At 27.3% G+C, this 21,253-nt stretch overlaps 2 protein-coding genes across 12 annotated transcripts; both read left to right on the forward strand.

Annotated features, from left to right (window-relative positions):
• The first annotated feature begins 445 nt into the window (after positions 1-445).
• On the forward strand, positions 446-9,794 carry LOC145192632 (protein FAM91A1-like). Of its 6 annotated transcripts, XM_090078405.1 has the most exons (25): positions 474-701; positions 1,407-1,539; positions 2,974-3,058; positions 3,435-3,505; positions 4,032-4,170; positions 4,426-4,493; positions 4,618-4,731; positions 5,386-5,476; positions 5,560-5,622; positions 5,718-5,824; positions 5,916-5,954; positions 6,059-6,165; positions 6,265-6,398; positions 6,655-6,734; positions 6,900-6,986; positions 7,178-7,310; positions 7,555-7,627; positions 7,724-7,811; positions 7,957-8,067; positions 8,145-8,258; positions 8,435-8,510; positions 8,590-8,858; positions 9,103-9,134; positions 9,209-9,278; positions 9,392-9,794. In XM_090078405.1, exons 2-25 carry the CDS (start codon positions 1,537-1,539, stop codon positions 9,479-9,481), a joined length of 2,244 nt encoding a protein of 747 aa, XP_089934531.1. In that variant the 5' UTR covers positions 474-701; positions 1,407-1,536; the 3' UTR covers positions 9,482-9,794. The 6 variants fall into 6 exon arrangements, with proteins under 6 accessions (XP_089934528.1, XP_089934529.1, XP_089934526.1 ...); XM_090078402.1 differs by lacking the exon at positions 1,407-1,539 and having other exon boundaries at positions 446-701; XM_090078403.1 differs by lacking the exon at positions 1,407-1,539 and having other exon boundaries at positions 446-701; positions 8,593-8,858.
• Positions 9,795-16,452: 6,658 nt separating this feature from the next.
• LOC149892174 (uncharacterized) lies at positions 16,453-20,453 on the forward strand. 6 transcript variants are annotated; one of them, XR_016449747.1, is made up of 7 exons: positions 16,453-16,559; positions 16,689-16,811; positions 16,900-16,965; positions 17,311-17,429; positions 19,654-19,826; positions 20,047-20,141; positions 20,261-20,441. XR_016449747.1 is itself a non-coding variant. In XM_090078395.1 (6 exons), exons 4-6 carry the CDS (start codon positions 17,369-17,371, stop codon positions 19,941-19,943), a joined length of 255 nt encoding a protein of 84 aa, XP_089934521.1. In that variant the 5' UTR covers positions 16,453-16,559; positions 16,689-16,811; positions 16,900-16,965; positions 17,311-17,368; the 3' UTR covers positions 19,944-20,074. The 6 variants fall into 6 exon arrangements, 4 of the variants coding, with proteins under 4 accessions (XP_089934521.1, XP_089934519.1, XP_089934520.1 ...); XM_090078395.1 differs by lacking the exon at positions 20,261-20,441 and having other exon boundaries at positions 19,923-20,074; XR_016449748.1 differs by lacking the exons at positions 19,654-19,826; positions 20,047-20,141; positions 20,261-20,441 and adding an exon at positions 17,519-17,655.
• The last annotated feature ends 800 nt before the right edge of the window (positions 20,454-21,253 follow it).

Below are 21,253 nucleotides of genomic sequence, written 5' to 3' on the forward strand. Positions count from 1 at the left end.
ATTGATAGTTTTACTAAACAAAACATTTCTAATAACAATATAAGTCATTAGTATTATCATCATCACTTAAGTCACTTTTGATAGAAATAAAAAATAGAATCAAGCAACAGTCTAGAAAAACCTCTAAGCCAGTGTTTTTGTCCTGTTTGTTTTGATATTTGAAAAATAACACACTTAAAAATTTAAACCTGTGTTACAAGTTAAGTTAGTTGTGATCTTTTTGTTTTATAATTTGATTCAAAAGGATGATTTTTTATAAAATTAGAATAAAATTATAATTTTATAAAAGTGGGGATAACTGAGGTCATCAAAAGAAAACTATGATTAAAAAAAGTAAAGCAAATCTCAGTGTTTTAATTAATTTTTATATGTTGGTATAGTATTGTAATAGTACTTTAATTTAAAACATTATTTGTATTATTTTTATACTTTTTTCCATTATATTGAAATTTAATGAATAACAATTTGATAACTAAGGATGATAATAAAGAATAAGCAAAGATAATGGTGGTATGGTGTTTGTGTGTATGTTATGGTGGTAAATTGTAGAAGTATCAATGATGCTATATATCTGTCATATAAATTGTTTATTGGAAAAATAGAGGAAAATAAAATAATATAACAAAATGATGAATCCAGAGGTTGAAGAACATATTAAAAATAAAAACTCATGGAACAGGTTGCCTCAGAGTGTAAAACAAGTAAGTTTTTTTTAATGTTTATTAAATCAGTTGTTAATGAAATAACAAATAAAAGTCTTTAAAATTTACAAATAGCTAAGATAACTATAAATCATAAAATGATCATATTATATTTTGTAATTTGTTCAAGTCATAGCTTACAGTTAAATATTTAGTGCTGTTCTAGGTCTAAAAGGTTTAGCAAACCATTAATTTATTGTGTTAGAGCTTGGCTCTTTTAAAAAAATATTTTTAGATTAAAAACCTAATATCTGACACCCTCTCAATAGCATACACTTCAATCTTTAACAAACAAGAAAAACCTTTGCAATACTAGTTAATCATCAATGAAGTATTATTGTATGCAATTAGTTTAAAGTTGTTTAATAATTATTTGTGATGGACTGACAAATATTTTTTGTACCCTGTGTTGAAATTTGTTGGGTTATTTTATTATTGTTAACAGTTAAGGTGTAATATATTGAATTTATTATGTTTTTTATGGTAAAGATTTTTATTATACTTTTTTGTGTTAAAAGACTAGTCGTTAAAAGTTTGTAATAAAGAAAAATATTATCAAATGGGTTCAATGTCCCATTAATTTAATTTGATAAATGTTTGGTTGCAGAAATAGATTAAGACAAAAGCTTCTTGAGTCTAGTAAAGAGTAAAGGTAATCTTTACTCTTTTTTTTCATCCTTTCCAATCTTCTCTCTGCTATTTTAGCAGCATACATGGATCATACTCAAGTAAAGAAAGATCTGAATGGGCATCAGAATGGACACTGATTTATTGTTGCAGCTGATTTACTCAGAGATTATTTAGCCCCTAGCTTAAAGATCTCTGAGAAAAAAATATGGTAATACTTGAATCACTGTCAGTTAATGAATTTTCTTCATTTTTCTTTTTTTTCTTTATAAGTTTGTTTAGCTTGCAGTCCTTTAGCTTTCTTCTTACTAGTATTTTTTTTGTTTAGTTTCCTCTTTAACAGCATCATTTTGGCTAAATTGTATACCAGATCTTTCCTGAGTTGTTGTTTTAGTATTTTAATATAAACTTCCAGTAAAAGAGCTGTATCAGTTTTTTATTCTAAAGCTGTTACATTTACTGGAAGTTTATGCTAAAATACTCATGAACAGATAATGTAACCTTTTTACAGAATTTGGACAACCGGGTTCTGTTTAATTGCCAGTTTTATAACAGCTTGACTTCTAACTACCATTTGCTTGTCTTGTTTTCCTAATTTCTCCTTCTAAAATATACTCTTTTACAACCACAAAGTGCTTGAGCTTAGTATTAGACTTGTGCTATTGTTTAATAACTAAAAAAAAATTTTCCAATATATTTGTATATGTATTTTTTGGAAATTCATCCTCTTTCAGTTTTGTTTTTCTCAGTTATCAGTTTTCATTTAAAAGAAGACCTTTTTATGTAACAGATTCATGTGAATAGAGTTCCCTAAGATTAAAATCTCTTCTAGAAGCTATCGATTCAGTTCAATTAATTGGCTTAAATTTGGTAATTTAATGAAAGTTGATGGAATTTGAAGGATTAGATGAAACTTATCAAATATATTATTATAATAAGTAAATAATTATGCAGTGGTAGAATCTCCAGTCCCAGACTAATGTTAAGTCCAGTTACACATTAGAATATAGTTCTGTTTTCATTAAGTATTTTTCACTAATTTAAAAAATTTTAATTTCTATAATAATTTGTTTTCTGGGAATTCTTTTTTTAAAATTAAATACTTAAGTATTAAACTATATCTATACTGATTCTGTAGGTAAGAAAATTTATTTTCTTCTCATTATAAAAGAAAGTTCTCTGTGTTAGATATTGTAGTGTAAGCTAATAAATTAATGCAATTTTTTTGTGTCAGATAAAGGGTATTAAAATATACAGTTGTCAAATACAACTTTTTATTAGTAATTATGTTAAATTGAATACAAATTAAAAAAAAGAGCAAACAATGTCTAAACTTTATATGTATTCATATTTTTTCAGTACTATCAATTAAAATTCCCTGTCTTACTTTTTTTGGTCACTGATCTTTTTTGCTGTGTAAAAAGAACTGGATTCCAAATTTTAAACCAAATGACCATAAAGAATCCAAGTCACACAAACTTTAAGCCAGCTATTAGTTTAACCAAACATATCACTTTGTCTACCCAAGATTTGTTTAACCATTTTATTAAAAAATTAATGGAAGTCAATATAATAAACATTTTCCTACTTCATTTAGTAAATATTATTCACTAAATTTTTATGTTTCGGGTTTGATTTTGATTAGGCATTGGGTAATAATGAGCAAAATTGGGCGAAATGTGTTTCAGACTATAGCATCAAAAATCAACATCGGTTTAAGACAAGTATTGGTAAAGTTATTTGAATTAGTGATGTGATTATATATATATATATATGTATATATATATATATATATATATATATATATATATATATATATATATATATATATATATATATATATATAGACACACACATACACATTTTTGTAAACATATATGTATGTATGTATGTATGTATGTATGTATGTATGTATGTATGTATGTATGTATGTATGTATGTATGTATGTATGCACATGTACGTATGTATGCATGTGTGTATGTAACAATCTTGAGAAAATTGATGTTTAAATACTTTATACAGAAATATGATATATACCACTATTTATTGTCTTTCTGCTTTCTTGCTAATTTTATACTTTACAATCTATAGAGTTAAATTTTTAGTTAGACATGTTCGAAAGGATGAAAAAAAGTATTACCAAGAACTTATTCAGTACAGCAGAGATCACTTAATGGTAAAAATTATTGTCTAGCTGTGTTTAATCTATATCAGTGTATCTAGAGTGATAAAATGCATTTAATTAGTTAATGAATCATGATTGAAAAATTGAGGATCTGGCAATAAGTGCTAAAAAGTTAACGACAGTTGAAATTTGAAATGTTTTCAGAGCCTCTACTATGTTGCCCAATCATTCTAAATTTGTATTTGTATTTTTCTGACAACTACTTATAACTTATGCTTAGCTTTGAAAATGCTTGTGCTTGGATAAACTATAAAACTTTACTGGGAGTATATCTTATATTTCGTAATACCCCAGACCTTACTGTGACTCAGTTTCTCCTAGAAGAGTGATAGGAAAAAAGATGAGAAGAAAATGTTTTTTAAGTGGTCCTTAAAAGCCACAAATATTACCATTTTGACTGAAATAATGCATTTTTAAAATCTTTTAAAAGAATTTTAAAAAAATATTTGTTTTTATACATACTGATTGTTCTGCATGTGTTCATGTTTTATAGCAGATTCTTAATTTAATTTTTTAGCTTTATCCTTACCATCTGTCTGATATCTTTGTAAAAGGATTGCGATTGACCCCTTTTATATACTATTGCAAAATGATGGAAGATATAATGGTAAGCGAGCGAAGTTATGACACATTGCCGAACTTTACAGCAGCTGATTGTAAGATGTTTTTCAAGTTAAACTAATAACGCAGTAAGTGAAAATTGGCAAAGTTAGTTTTATTTTGTATTGCCATATCACTATCTTGTTATGATCAAGACTTAGATAAAATGATAAACAGATAGATATCCTTTTCTATGTAGCATTCTAATAAAATACTAACAGATTTCTCATTTTAGCTATAAAGCACTCAATTTTTTAATCATCAAATTAAAACTTACAAATAGTATACTAATAATATAATGTTGTATATAGGCTTTCATTTACTTGGGATTGGTAGAAATCAATATATTGAAATAATGAATCAGTGTAAATCATCAAAGGTTATATTAAAATTAACTTTACAAATTTTTTTTCTTTTCTTTTAATAATTTTGATATTAAATGTTACAACTTCGTATTTTCTCTTTTTAATTCCTTTAATCATTGGTGTTAATATTTTTTATAGCGTTTCTTCCGTGCTCGGAAACCCCCAAGAGAGCTTCTTCCTTTAAAACCGACTCTGTCACTAGCTAGTTGGTGGGTAGCACACCCTGGCAGTGTAACTGACGAAGATATCAAGGTTACTTGTTTAGCTAACAGGCGCAAAATTCCCTTTTTTTATATCTCAGGATTTTTTAAACTAAAAAAAATCTATACATAACATTGGGAATATCAGGCACAGTCTAATTAACTGCAAAACCAAAAGTATTTTTTAAAAACTCATATTTTGCTTCTTGCTGATTCTATTTCTGTCAGAAAAACTTTTTACTGCAAAACACCTCTCTTTTTTTCTAAAATATTTTTAGTAAAATGGTGTTTTAAAATGACATTTTTATATTAGTCAAACTCCATGGTCTGATTTCATCCTGTCTGATTTTTTTATAAACTTAAGCTAGAGATAATCTACTTCTACAGATATTTTGTAAAGCCACTTTCCTGAGAAAGACATAGTAACTTACTAAAAAATGCCCAAAAAAAAGAAAAAAAGACTTCATTTGTACAAGAACTTACTTTTTAAAAGACAATCTTAAAATTATTGTTACCATGGCATTTTATATTGCAATCTTTTTTTTAATGGACATTCATGTGTTGAAAACTCTGTTTTATAGAAGTAAAATTAAGAGTAATAAAAAAATTTTCATAAAAGCATTATGAAAAAGTTTTCTATTGATTTTTTTCATTGACTTGTTACTGCAATATTATTAAGAAAAAATTTCGTTCTGCTTTGTTACAGTTGTGCAGCAGTAGTGAAATAGAAATGATTGACAAATTAATCGATAAAGGAGCTCTACCTGTTTCTGAGTTAAATATAGATGTAGTCACAGGTGCTTAGTTTTGGTTTGTTACTTTTGTTTAATTGAGCAAACTGTGAAAATTTTGAAGTTCAAAATATTTTCTTTTTTTACAGCTCTTTACAACCGTGGCTTAATATACATGGAGGTTCCTATATATGATGATGACTTTATAGTGGGTAGGCTGCCAACTTTATATGAATATCTAAAATTGATAAGTGGCAGCATAAAAGTATTACAATAAATTTATAAATTATCTGTGGTTTTGTTTTAGTTCCACCATTAGAGAATTTTATCATGAATCGAGTTCTTGGTGATTACATGGAAGCCATGCTTTATAAAGTTTTTGTTTCTATAGATGAACACACTACTGTTAAAGAAGTATTAAAAGCATAAAGTGCTGAAATTTGCAATTAAATAAGTTTTCACATTTATTTTGTTTTGAATCAAAGTTTTATTTTATATTTTTTAGCTGGCGCAAGTCTTAGAAATTGATCTTAGTTTAACAAAGGTAGTTTTGTCTTTACATAAATTATAGAATGTTTAGATAAATGTTAAGTGATAATGTCACATGAACTAGATCAATCTTTATATTCAAATGCTTGTTTGTTTCAGTGTGCAATCTCTTTGTTTTGTCGTTTGGGACTAGCTTACAAAAAAGAAGAGGGAGAAGATAAAGCTAAAGATGTTCCTTCCACCCTTTCATTAAATAAATCCAGAAAGTATGTTTGATTTACTCTTAAATTAACATTAATTAAAATAAAGTTTATGATTCACTGCACTATTTGTATGATAAAAAATTTTACAATTTACGGGTTTAGATTTGATGGTAGCTCTGCAGATATTTTGCTTGATTTTGAAGATGATGAATGTAATAATATTAATAAAGATTTAGAGAAAGAAGTTGATGCTGAACTTTTGATGGAGAGTGAAAGTGTTATTTCATTATCATCAGGTAATTTAGGGTTTTCAAAGTATTTTGGTTGGCAAAATTACTGTTGATCTGACAGTATTGACCAATAATGTGCTGTTCACAGATGAACACATTGATATATTTTTATACTAAAAAAGTGGAAATTTTTTCCAAACCATTTTTTATGAATGTAGTTACTATTGTAATATATAATAGTTACTGCTAATATCTTCCAGGCTATTTTGGAATAGCGTTGTATACTGCTTCTTTCTATAATCATTTTTTGTTGTCTCTATAGAAACAGTGTATAATAAAAGAATTGCGTTTCTATTTGACTCAACTTTAACAGCCTTTTTGATGATGGGAAATCTATCTCAGGCAAGTTTTAAGTTTTTATGATTACACTTATGATTGACCAACTGAATCAAAGTTTGTTAAAGTATTATTTATTTTCAGGTTTTGAAGATTTATGAATGATCAATAAAGCTCAATTTTTAGCCATAAAAAGATGTTAATAGACTTTTGTTTCCTTTTTATTTTCAGGGATTGAAGAGGCATGCTGTTACAATGTTTGAAGTGGGGAAATTAACAGATGAATCATTGGATAACTTTGTAGCAGAACTTGAAAAGGCATCATTAAATTGATTTTTAAAATTTAAAAAAAAAAAAAAAAAAAAAAAATGAAAAAGAAAAATTCAATTGATTAAAAGCTTTTATGACGTTTCTGATGTTAACTGGGTTTGGTTTCTTTAAAACTTGGATTTTGATCCACATAAATAAGTTATTATTGGTTTTGCACTCTTAATATCCACAAATTTTAGATAGAAAATGTAACCAATGAAGGAGAGGCACAGCGCTATTTTGACCATGCAGAAATTTTAAAAAACACAATACAGTATTTGAGAAACAACAAAGATCTTAATTCTGATCAAGAGATGGCTACCACAAAGCTTGGTAGAAAAATATTTTGGTTTTATATATAACATATAGATGATGTATATGTTGATGTATTATTTGTACTAAAAATATGCTTCTACAAGTTTTGTTAAAAGTTTTTAAAGTTAAAAGATTACAAAATGTTAACTTTCTCAAGGAAATGTGAAAAATAGAAATTTTTTTTATTAAATGTAAAAAAATGGACAGTCTTAAGAGCATTTCTTTTAAAATGTGTTTGTTTTAAAATATATTTATTTCAAAGACCTTTTGAGATGTGAAAGTATGAACAGTCTTGATCCTGCTGTTTGCTCTCGAATTCTACAGAAAAAGTACAGGTAGAAACAGTTTTTTACTTTTTTTTTTTTTTTTTTTTTTTATTAAAACTTTTTTTCAAAAAAAGAAAAATGATTTTTTAAAGACTTATTTTTAAGTTTATTAATATCAATGGCTCCTTTGAGTAATGAAATACGGCCTATAGCAAGTTGCTGCCCACCTCATATTGGTCCTGCCATACCTGAGGTAAAGTAAATACTGAATGTAGCTTTTCAGTTCTTTACCAAGTTTTTTCTTTTTCCCTTTTTTTGGAAATAAATATGTATAAACTGTTTTCAACTTTTAGATTTGTTAGACGTTTTTTTTTAAGTTTATTGTTATGTTTTTTAAGGTTAACTCAGTATGGTTTAAACTATTTTTCTATGACAAATTAAAAAAAGGTCCCCCATCATTGCTCTTAGTAAAAGGAACTAGGCTGAAGCAACTTCCTGATATATTTCATGTAAGTTGAGTAATATTTGGTATATTAAAGATTGTTTTGATTGGTTCCTTCTGTGTTTACTAAGTTGTTCATATTAGGGTTTTGAAAGGCTGCTAATTACAACATGGAACCATGACCCAGCGGTTGTACACACCTCAAATATTTTGTTTACTCTTAATGAAGCTCTGATGCACTCCCCAGTTCTTGTTCAAGTAAGCTTTTTAAATTGGATTTTTATCTTGTTCAAGTAAGCTTTTTAAATTGGATTTTTTAAATTGGATACTTATTTTCTACTGTTATATGAAAGAAAAAAAAAAAAAAAGAAAAAGAAAAAGAAAATCCATTATTTAAATGGGAATTTCAATAAAACCGTTTGTGTTTCAACTAGGGGCATGGTATTTATGGAGAGGGTGATGTTTTAAATATCTCATTCCCACTTGATGAAAATTATTTACAAGAATCAGGTAAATTTTCTTCAGTCCCAGAACAAAAAAAAAACACAATAAAAAGTTAAATGGTTAAAACTTAATTCAATTTTTTAAGAAGGACAGATATCTCAAAACCTTCAAAAGATAAATGCTGAATTTAATTTGACAACTGCCTGTGGTTACGTCACTTTGTTAAATTTGTCTTCTACGAAAGCTAATCAAACATATACGGCTAGCTCTTCAGAGTTAGATTTAGTCAACGAAGATGTTCAACTTTCTAATGAAAGTCTTCATTTATCGACAAATGATATATGGGTGCCTTTACAATTGTGCTACGGTATACCTCTATTTGATCATGAGTTAAATAAACAAGTTACTTTTAAGGTAAGCTCTTCATTTTTTCGGTGCTTTGAAAAAAAAAAAAAACGACAGAGAAGAGAAATAGCGAGGTTGCTTCAAAAGCACAATATAAATTTATATTTTAACTTTTATCATACAGAAAAACCTAAAAAGATAATGTAACTGAGATTTTATGCAATAAATGATTTTTGTTGTTGCTTCTATGCATTGCAAATCTAAGATCTTGAAAAGAAAAAAAAAAACTAAACAGCATCCTTTTTTATTTTAGATGGTAACCGGTGGTTTATGCAAAGAAACCAGGTTGGTAAACTGTTATACACTTTTAAGAAACAGTTTGGTGCTCAAATTTCTCATTTTATACAATATTTCTTTAGTCTATCTCAAATGAACAACATTAATCGTCTTCTATCGCTTGAACTCCTTTATTTTATATCTAAGCACCAGGTACTTATTGCTCAAATAAATGATTATCTTCTTTTTATCAAAATCTTTACCAAAAAACTTTATTTGAAAAAATTGTTTATATGGTACTTTTCTTCTTTTTTTGAATGTTTCAGTCACGATCAATAGAATCAACGCAAAAATCGATCCCTTATCCAACTAAATCGATCATGTTCTTTGACGGAACTTTATCTCTATGCTCGTAGCATCTCTAAAGAACTGTTTACTCGCTCTAAGAGATTATTGAAATTGGAAATCAGACGAAGTAGCTGCTTTAAAAAGAAGCATTCATTGAAAATACGACAGTTTTGCTATGAAATGAACAACGGCTTTTTCAATAACAAGATGTTAAATATTTCAGATTGTTTAAAACGTAAAAAGCTGCAAATCAAAGTTCACTGATAAAAATTTAAAAACATTAGAAAGTTTTGTTCACAAAATTTTTAATGTTTGAATTGTTAAACCTTGAAAATTTTTTAAGTTATTAAAATTATTAAAAAAAGTTTTGCTCTATAAAAACTCTCTTAAAATTTATTATAAACCTTTTAAAATTTGAAAACCCTACCCTTTCTTAACGTAATCTTCCTGGAGAAATTAATTACAAAATCCATCTAATTTTATATGGGGTCTAAAATTAATGGGTGTCTAAAAAAATAGATTTAAAAAATGTTTAATCAAAGACATAGTGTAATTTGAGGTGATAGAAAAAGAAGTGCAAAGGATGGATTTAAGATTATCTTACGGAGGTTTTGGAATTTTTCACTATTTAAATCTATTTTTAGCAAATTTGACATTAAAGTATATTTTTAGAAAACTTTACTTAAAAGATATGGTGATTTTTATTTAAAAGAGATTTGTTGCTTGTTTCCTTTTTTAAGGATGACCTACTTTTCTTTTACAAATTTGTTTTCGATATTTTTATATTCTATGTACGGTGTGATAAAAAAAACACCTTCATATTTTGTTTAATGTTCTTCTATAAGATTCGTTTAATTTTTTTTTTTATAGTTTTATTATTTAGTAGCTATTGGTATTGTATTTTTCGATAAAGAATATTTCACACGAGTTTGAATTTCCTTTACACGAGTCTTCTAAGGATCAAGTTTTCCGCCCATGACGTCATTTAAGAACGAGCTTCCCGTGAGCAAATTTATTGAAAAACGAGTTTCGTGCACACGAGTGATTGAAAATCCTAAGATAACATTATTCGATTGTAAACCGTTGATCAACACTTTCATACAATTTAAATCTTGCTGTTGATGAGCCAACAAATACCAAGTTCATTTACTGACATCATTGATAAACAAGTAAAAGTTTAAAATAATCTCTCTATGCTTTCGAATTTAAAATCAGATACTAAAATGAAAACGTTAAGTTAATCAGTTAAGGAAAGTTCATAAACTATATTTGTCAATAATAACTTTCCTCTCTTGCCTTTCAAGCAATAAAAGTTTTGGCGCTACTCCACTTTCTCCCCCCCCCCCCCCCCCTAATTTTATGATTGATTCTGATAGAGAATTTTATGCTGATTAAGAATCGTATAAAAACATGGGTCTCAAAATCAACGGAAAGTGCTCTAATCTGATGTTGAAAGTACAAAAATATACCACAAATCGCTAATATTCGCCATCTTGAAAAGTGATTTTTTTTTTGTTTAAAAGTTATCCTTTCAAAGTATCAACAGCCTGGTTTTTATTTTTTATATAAAAGATTTCGAATAAAAGAACAAAGAACCGGTGCGTTAAGTTCATAATCAGGTGTATTGACCGCATTTTTTTTCTCTTAGCAGGTAATGAAATTCAATGGCATTTACTCTTATCGCGTCAATTTGCTTCAACTGGATTCTTAGTTTGTTAGCTTGAGTGTCTTTTAAAACTTTTGTCAAATAAGTTGAAAAATTCTTTCATTGATTATATTCTACAATTCACTTTAAAACAAGATAAAAAATTTTTTATTATAAAAATAATTTTTTAAAACTATTAACTTTCTTTTAAAACTTCAAGTTAACCCCCCGTGAATTCATTTTCATTATGTTTGTCATATAAAAAGGAGTGCTTCAGAATAGTTTTTCTGCTTCTTCATTTATCTACATATCATGGCTCTTCGAAGACCAACAATAGACGCTTTTGACTCACTTTCTTTGACAGAAATAGGAGCAAAATTCAAATACGATATCGAAGCTACAATTCACTGGTGCAGAACTTATGGTTTACTCGCTGAAAGCATGAATTGTAGTGTATGTAACGTGCCCTGCACACAGCAAACAAAGAATGGGTCAGTTGATCAAGTTATTTGGAGATGTCCAGTCAAGCGCTGCAAAAGGACCTTCAACATTAGAAAAGGCAGCTTCTTTGAGAAATCTCACCTACAATTGTGGCAAATATTGGGCTTAACTTACGCTTGGAGTAGAAGTGCAGGTAAGAGCCGGGGATTATCAATAAGTGATTTAAGGTAAGAGTTAAATATCGGAAACGACAGCACCATTGTTGATTGGAATCAATTTTGCAGAGACATTTGCGTCTCATATTTCCTCAATAACCCTGATCCAATAGGCGGTCCAGGGTGCATTGTTGAAATAGATGAATCTGTTTTTTGTCGAAGAAAATATCAAGTTGGTAGAATAATCCCGCAGCAGTGGATATTTGGTGGGTATGAACCTGCAACGAAGAAAGGCTTTTTGATTCCTGTCCAGAACCGCGATGCTGCAACATTAATTCCTATCATACATCAATGGATACTTCCTGGCTCTATTGTCTGGAGTGACATGTGGAGAGCATATAATGATTTGCAAGCTCCAGCATATTTACATGGTACCGTTAACCACACCCTCAACTTTGTAGATCCACAGACAGGTGTAACAACAAATCACGTGGAAGCTATGTGGTGTTGAGCAAAAGCAAAATTCAAATCAATGATGGGGCCAACTAATCGCGAAATGGTAGCTGATTATTTATCCGAGTTTATGTGGATGCAGAGATTTTCCGAACATCGGTTTTTTCACTTTTGGAATCAAGTTTTAACAGCATATCCTGTTTGACATCCTGTGTGCATCAAACGTAACATACATTATAATTCATGCCTAAGGTTGTGTAAATCAAAAAACGGCTATTTTCATAGCCGCACAAAATTATTAAGAACATTTTTTGCAAAGAACATTAAGAAAGCCCTTTTTTATTACTCTATGAAAGTTTGTCTTTCCAATTAATTTTTTTCTTTAATAACAAAAAAAAAAAAAAAATAACCGAAAAAATAATCGTAAATTCTGTTATAAAACTAAATTTCATTAGAAGGAATCGCAATTTCGCAAGAGCGACACGTTTTATAACTTTATAACTCGATCGTCTGCCTGATAGCTCTGGAAAGAACTTACGCGTCTATATTAGCCATTCCAGACGATTTTTTTATAATTCAAATAAACATATACAATGATTCTTACGTCGCGAAAATAAAAATAAAAAACGTCATAAAATATGCGAAGGAATATAGATATATATATACATAATTTCTGTATACAAATCCTTAGAATCTATTCATGAAAGTTTCATGTAAGTTCATGAAAATTTCGTGTTTTTTGTCAAACGTCAGATGTTTTTCGTTGAGTCGTGGAATCGCTATCTATATTAAACCAGAAAAAATTCCTTATAGTAAAAACCAGGCTGGCAATGTTTTGCGGTTAAAAACAATATCAACCGTAAAGTTAGTGAATTCAAGATGGCGAATATTAGCGATTTGTGGTATATTTTTGTACTTTCAACATCAGATTAGAGCACTTTCCGTTGATTTTGAGACCCATGTTTTTATACGATTCTTAATCAGCATAAAATTCTCTATCAGAATCAATCATAAAATTAGGGGGGGGGGGGGGGAGAAAGTGGAGTAGCGCCAAAGTTTTTTTCCCAAAGTTTTAACTGTAATTGATCAGATTTCAGGAGTTTAAATCCAGTTTATTCTTGTTTTGAATATTTTTATTAAGATCTTTTTCTATTACATTTAGCCGACGTTTTGCAACTAAAACAAGAAGTCGTTAAGGAGATGAAACTTTGGGTGCACTCTGTTTCCTAAAAAGTTTTTTTTAAAATGATAATAATTACTATCTATATTTTTAAAAAAAGCAATAAGCAGATAAACATTTAACAAAGAGTTTTTTCTAACTCCAATTTGGAGATCTGCTGGAACTTGGGCATGTATTTCTCATCACGGTACCTGATGCTACAACACTTACATGAGTCAAATTAACCCATTCATCTACAGAGAAACATTGTAGAACACGCTTCTACTAATCACGAGCCTTTTCTATGGAAATAGCCAAACCTTTTTACAAGCTCACAATGTAACAACCGTACCGTGATGTGCACGATCAACTTTTAAAAGGAAAAAAAGGTTATATTATTTCATAAAATAAATAATTACTTTTATTATTATTTTATATATTTTATTTTTTTGTTATACTATTTATTTCATAAAATAAATAATATAATCTTTTTTTTTTTTCTTTTAAAACTATTAGCATAATCAGTAAAAATAATTTAAAAAAAGAATCTTTTACAATCGGAATCCATTCAAATGCAAATTATCAAAAGCTATCTATTTAGCCTCTAAACATCCTGGGGCAACAGTATTAAATGCTGTTATTTTTGAAAGAGCTATTAATATTGTAACTCCTCTAAAATTGCCAGAAATAGTTATATTTGTTGATAATTCGTAATTATTGAGCTTTGTTATTTATGTTACAGATTTTATTCAGAAATATTATTAATTATACTTTTTCTATTTTTTATCAGAACATTTGTTAGATCTGAAATTTTCTTGTTTTGTACTTCGCTTTTTGATACGCTTAAAAGAAATTGTATTACAAAGGATACGATTCCTAGTGATATTACAAACGATAGATTTGGAATAATTTTTAACATATAGAGATTTCATGATTGTTCTGGCAAAAAAGGTTTCAGCAGTTCTACAATACCTCAAAGTTGTGATGGTTTATACTGTAACTATAAAAAATTTGATGTTACACTTAAAGCATTCATATGTGATACACCTTCTTGCTCTTTTCTTAAATGTATACAAACACATACAGGATATTACTCCTGTGAACAATGCCAAGTTTTTATGAGGAATAATGCCAAGATTTTATAAGGAACAATGCCAAGATTTTGTGAGGAACATAGAGTGGTTTTTATTGATAACAACCCTTCAACTCCAAGATTAACTATGGGGTTTAATTCCTTTTGGTACACTGATCATCAGAGATCTCTTACTCCTTTAGCTCAACTTAAAATATCTTTTGTTTCTGATTTTATTTTGGTTTATATGCACATGGTTTGTCTTGGTGTAGTAAGACTCATACTTACTTTTTTAAAGCCTGGTTCAAAATATTGTAGACTTTCAAATGGCCAAATAAAAGAAATATGTGATAATCTATTAAGCTTACGTAGTATGATGTCATCTGAATTTGCTCAACAATAAACGTTCCCTTTTAGAGTTAGATCAGTGGAAAGCAACAGAGTTCAAACAATTTATCTTATATACTGGTCCCTTAGTTTTAAAGGTTGTTGTTAGCAAAGAAATTTATAATCATTTTCTAACATCGCATGTTGCAATGGTGATTGTCTTAAATGAAGACACTGAATTTAGGAAACATTATCTTGCTTTTGCTAGAGGACTAAATAATTATTTTGTTATCAATTCAAAACATTTATATACAAATTCATTCTGTGTTTACAATGTTCACTGTTTACTTCATATTTGTGATGATGTTGTTAAATTTGATTGTTCACTAAATGAGATATCTTGTTTTCTCTTTGAAAATTACATTCAGATAATAAAGAAAGCAGTAAAAAACTCAAAGAGTCCTGTTGTTCAATTAGCCAAGAAATATCAAAGTATACAATCTATGTTAAATACAAAATCTTGAAAACTAAAAGTTTCAGTGAAGCTGAATAATTCATGTTTTTACATAGGAGAAAATCAACTTTGTTTTATTGATGAGAAATTATCATCTGGATTTTATAAATGTAGAATATTTAGACTTGACTTACAAAATGATTTATATACACAACCTATTCAGTCTAAAACCTTTAAAATTTTGTTCATACCAAGTATTGATGAAATTAGAGTAAAAGTGGTTGAGTTAAAAATGGAAAGTCTTTGCTGAAAGGTTGTTGTTCTACCTTGGAAGGAAGGTCTTACATGCTTTCCTTTATTGCATGAACATTAATTGAAAGGTTTTTAAATTCATATATATATTTATATATATATATATATATATATATATATATATATATATATATATATATATATATATATATATATATATATATATATATCAAACTTTGATTTATAAAACAATGATTAGTTTTTAACTTTGATTTTCCATTTTATTTGTTTTTTACATTTATATTTTTGTATAAAAAGATAATCTTTAATTGAAATTATTATTGGTTTATTTGAAAATGTATTTAAATGCAGTTATTTAACATTTTTTGAAATTTAAAAAAATCATTTTTCAAGTAAAATTCAGTAAATGAAAAAGTAAAAAAAATAAAGTTAAAGAGCTAAAAAAGTAAAAATAAAAAAAACAACTAAGAGATTTAATTTTTTATAACATTGTTTCATTTCTTTATTATTTAGAAAATTTATTAAAACTACCATTTTTTTAATCGTTGAAGTGATGAAGTAAAATATCTTAAATATTTAAAATATTAAACAGATTTATTTAAACTGACCACTCAGTTATTTTAATGCTGTTTTTAATTCCTTTTTTCGTTTTATTTGTCTATTTTTTTAGACAAATTAGTGCTCTTGTCATTATCACCATAATTATTAACCTAATGGTTTTTTTGTTCCTTTTCATTCCTTTATAAGTTTTTTAAATTAAAAGACAGTTGTCTTTTGTTATTGCTACTTATTTCTGTTATTCCAACTTATTATAAGGCTTTTGTTGATATTTTAAAAATTTTTTCTTCATGATTTAGTTTTACACCATGATTTGGGCAAGAGCTGTTTGGGTAGAGAACTTTGAGGAAAAAGAAGATGTTGTGCCTAGAAGATGGATAGATACAGATATGGATAAAACATGGGACAAATATAAACTTGTTAAAATCAAATTTGAGAGTGGTATGAAATTTTAACACAAATCTATGTGTGGATATATATATATATATATATATATATATATATATATATATATATATATATATATACACGCCACAGCAGCAGAGGAAGAAGATGAAATAGATATTTGTGTTTCCAAAGATACCTTTAAAGTGAAAAGTAATGTTAATGGTATAATTACATTTAATTATTTTTATGTTAATTGTTTATTTTTATTTGTTTTATGTCAAATCTATATTGTAAATTAATGTTTGTATAAATACTAAAAGAAAAATAAATAATAAAACTATTATGTTTTAGAGTTACCTGATTTTCCTTTGCCTCCACCAGTTTTTAAATCTGTGTTGAGAAAACCACTAAAAAAATCTTTTGGCTCTAATTTGTCATCTGGATCTACTTTAAAACAATCTAATCTGTGTTCTGGTACAATTTGTCTCTTAATTTTCAATTTTTTTCAAAATTAGAATTTATATATTTTTAATCTACACTTTTACTGAATTCTCATTTTTAGCTGACACTTTTTTATCTCTACATTCAACTACAGAGGAACAATCACCTTCATATTCTGTTGCACTATGTATGTATTACTTTTGAATTTTCTATTTTTTGTTCATTAAAGTTGGAACATTCTTTTATTGTTAACTTTATCTTTGTCTCACTTATTTTTACCTTCACAATCAACTGATATGGAACAATCAAATTTTTTTTATATATAATTTTTTTTATAGACTCTAAACTAAAAAATTGTAAGTTCCCCCCTCCTCTTACCCATCAACTTTTGTGGTCATGAGGAGCTAAAGCCTGAAATAAGAAAAAAATGTATTAATAATAAAAAAGTACCAAAAATTTTTAAAAAAAGATTTGTTGTAGATTAAAAAAGTAACTTTTTATTATTTATACATATAATTTTTTTTTGCTTTAGTTACACCTCAAACATCAGAACCAAACAAAAAGCTTCAGAAAATAGACATACAAGAAAAATGATTGAAGCGCTTGGACCCAAGAAGTTACTTAAAAATAAGTTTCCTACGGAAGTTGGAAGTAAGCTCCTTTAACATTTACTTGATTTTTTTATTTGGAGTAAGTAAAATGTGGAGAGTATTTGTACTCACATTTGGATTTTTTTTTAGGTAGGGGAGAACTTGCACCCTTGATCCATATGCACCTTTGATCCTACAGCGTTATCTCTATACTTATATAACTTTTTAAAAATGGCTGATAGCCATCGTGTTATCAATACTGAATCTACAAATTTTATTGTGTTTTGGTAAGAAAATAGGCTATTGTTAAAGTTATTTCTAAAAAAGTTTATCTTGACGGCAAAAAGTATTTTTTTTACTTTTACAAGGAATCTCACATCTTTAACATTTGCTTGTGTTGAGTAATTTTGTTTATACCATTTTGTAACTAAATTATTCACCTCTTCTATGGTTGTTTTTGTTATGTTGTAAAACCATCTAATATGAAAAAAAAGAAATTTTTGTGAAAATGGAGCGGATTAGCACCCTTGATCCTAATGCGTTTATGCACCTTTGATCCTATGATCAAAGGTGCATACACAGAAAAAGAAAATAACAAAATGTAAAAACTATAGAGTAACATGAACATTTCTGTACAATATGTCATATTGTATTTTAGTAATTTTTTTTTAGGATAAAGCATTATGATAAAGATTTTCAAGCTATTTTGTGTTTATTTTTGTTCTTATAATATTATTTTGTATTCATATATACATAAATACATACATACATACATACATACATACATACATACATACATACATACATACATACATACATACATACATACATACATACATACATATATATAAATATATATATATAAATATATATATATATATATATATATATATATATATATATATATATATATATATATATATATATATATATATATGTATGTATGTATGTATAATTTATGTGTGTGTGTATAAAATCTTTGTTTATGTTTCAACAACTTATGAATAGAACAAAATGAAAGAGATTTTTTTTTTTTTTTTACAGTTTAACATGGTGTTTCATAAAAAAAGAAAAACTGAAAGACCAACCAGGGGTAAAGTTAATGAAAATGAAATGTGAGCAGCTGTTGATGCAGTTCTTGATGGCCAATCAGTCACTTCTAATTCATTTTAAGATGCTGTTGATTCAGTTTCTCCTAATTTTCATGTCCCAGCCTTTAATCATTCAATGTCAAGTCTGCCATTAGACTCACCTTCTAGTTTATTGCCTATCAGTTTTTAAAAATAACTGACCCTGGGAGTCAACTGTCCAGTGTTACTATTAACATTGCTCATCAAGCAAGTCTAGAAAAAATTAAGCCATTTCCAAAGGCTGGAGCAAGAAAGTCTGCTAAAAGACATAAGTGTCAGCGCACCCTAATACTCACTGATACTCCTGTTCCAAATGAACTAAATAGACTTCAGGAAATGAAAAAAAAATGTCAGTTTAAAAAGATAAAAAATCAGGAAGCTTTATGCAAAAAAAAAAAATCTTCATGACAAGAAAAAGAAAACTTGATGTCCAAAATTATAAAAGAAAAAATGATAATATTTTGAACAGCTATAACAGTGACAGTGATATATTAGAAGCACAGCATTTTAATGAATTGTCTTGTAGATTTACACAAGGATATTGTAAAGAAGTAATTTCTTACTTTAACAACTGAGGAAACATAGAGCCTCAGTAAAAAGATAACATTTTTTATCATTGATTTTTCTTTTTTTGTTGCATTAATTTTTTTTCTTTCATTGATTTTGCTTTTCTTTCTTCTAATAAGAGGAATAAAATTGTAATAAAAATAATAAAAAATTAAATGGTTTTTAATATAGACATTGTTTGAATGACTTAAAAAGAATTTTTACACATTCACGGTATAAATTTGGATTTGGATCAAGTATACAAAAATAGGATCAAGGGTGCATATATGTAGGATCAAGGGAGCATACTGGTATGCACCCTTGATCCCAATTGAGTTTTATTAATTTTTATTATTTTTAATTTATTTTAAATACTTTGGTCAGTAAATGATCATTAAATTATAATAAAATATAAAGTTTGCTATCATTTACTGTTAATTTAGAGGTCAAAGTGAAAACATATATTCAGTAAATTGGCCGGATAGATTTTTAGGATCATGGGTGCATACTCTCCCCTATAAGAATAAACTTGTAAATAATTTTGAAAATGTATTAATAAATGTTTTGCATTCTGTATATTTCTTTTTTCATTTTCTTCATATGTTTTAGAATACCAGCACATGATGTTCAAGATAGTTTCAAAGGTTGTTGAAAACCAGGAGCTTATTTTAGCTATAAACAAACAACCCAATAGTAATTTTGCAATCAAGAAATTAGACACTATTGCAGAGTATGAGGATTTTATAAAAAATTTAGAGGATGATTGTGTTCGACTTGATTTGGTAAATCTTTACTCATATGTAAAACTTTATAATCCATATAAATTAAAAGTGAAAATAGTTATTTTTGTATAATTATTTTGCCAAACTTTTATTTAGGTTAAACTACTCAGTTTTTAAGGTGCAGAAGATTTTAAACAACTGACAAGATTGGTCATGAATAGGTTTTTTTATTATATTTTGTATAGCAATTATTTTATTATTTATTCGATATGTTTTTTAGATTATTTACAAATAACTTGTTAACACAGTTCAACTTAAAAGGTTCTGGTGGAAAGATTGGTTTATTATCAAGTAACCTGTATGACTTAACAGAAGGTAATCTAAAATAAGTTTAAATTATTCAACTTTTAATTTAGTTAAAAATCTATGTGATGTTAAATTTATTTCCAATATATTTGATAAATATATCTATATGATGCTTATTTGATTTTTAGAAGTTGTAAAAAGAAGGTTTGAAAAGGTTTCAAATGTTGAAATTAAACAGCAAATTGGACGGTATTGTAAAAATGCTCCTTCACGGCAAAAAACAAAATGAAAAAAATATTATTTTTTATTGTTATATATTGTATATATTATTATATGTTATATAAATTGTTAAATAGAAAGATACTTGGTAACAATCCAACTAACTGTATTATATGTACCTTTTTAAGTTATTTGCGTTTTTTTTTTTTTAATAATGTTTCTAAAAAACACAGGAAGAACTTGAACTTGCTTAATGGTGTTTATAATGTTGTCAAAACCCATTATAATCGGTAGTAACAACGTATATATACCATTAATACTACACAGTTTTCTTAAAATATAATTAAATAAATCTTTAGGCTGTCTTCAATAAGACGTCTTTAAACAATCTTGAGTAAGACGTCTTTTCGACGAACAACGTAGACCTTTTTAAGACGCCTTTAAGACGTCTTTTTCGATCTTGAAAAGACGTTTTTAAGACGACTAAAGGACGCTTTTTGTTTGCTGGGTTATTTATCAGGGAAACTTGTTAATTAAAACAAACTTGCGTATTTGAAAAGCTTACTTAGGTATGTCCTTACAATTTACGGTGGCAAAAAAAAAAAAAACGAAGACCGAAAACCAAAAAATTTACAAACTTGTTGTTGAAAAAACTTATTAAATTTTTAAATACTCATCACTACTTCATAAACACGAAAAGCACACGTTCATGTATATCATAACAACACTTTGTATTTGCTGTTTATATCTATCAAAACTTATTTGGCTCTTAAAATCTGAAAACATAAAATAAGCTTAGATTTTTTAACAAGAAGTTGTATATACTTTTTTATTAGCAGTAAGTGACTTCCGAGAACTTACCAGTGTGAAAGTTAACCCTGGTCACCCCAGCTAAAATATCTTCTTATTTAACAAATAACCCGGGATTAGTTCCTTTTACTTTTAAAAAAAAAAAAGAATTA

This window comes from Hydra viridissima, unplaced genomic scaffold (genome assembly GCF_058129835.1).
Source record: "Hydra viridissima isolate aposymbiotic clone 2 unplaced genomic scaffold, HvirCarnegie_v1 scaffold_2, whole genome shotgun sequence".
Lineage (NCBI taxonomy): Eukaryota > Metazoa > Cnidaria > Hydrozoa > Anthoathecata > Hydridae > Hydra > Hydra viridissima.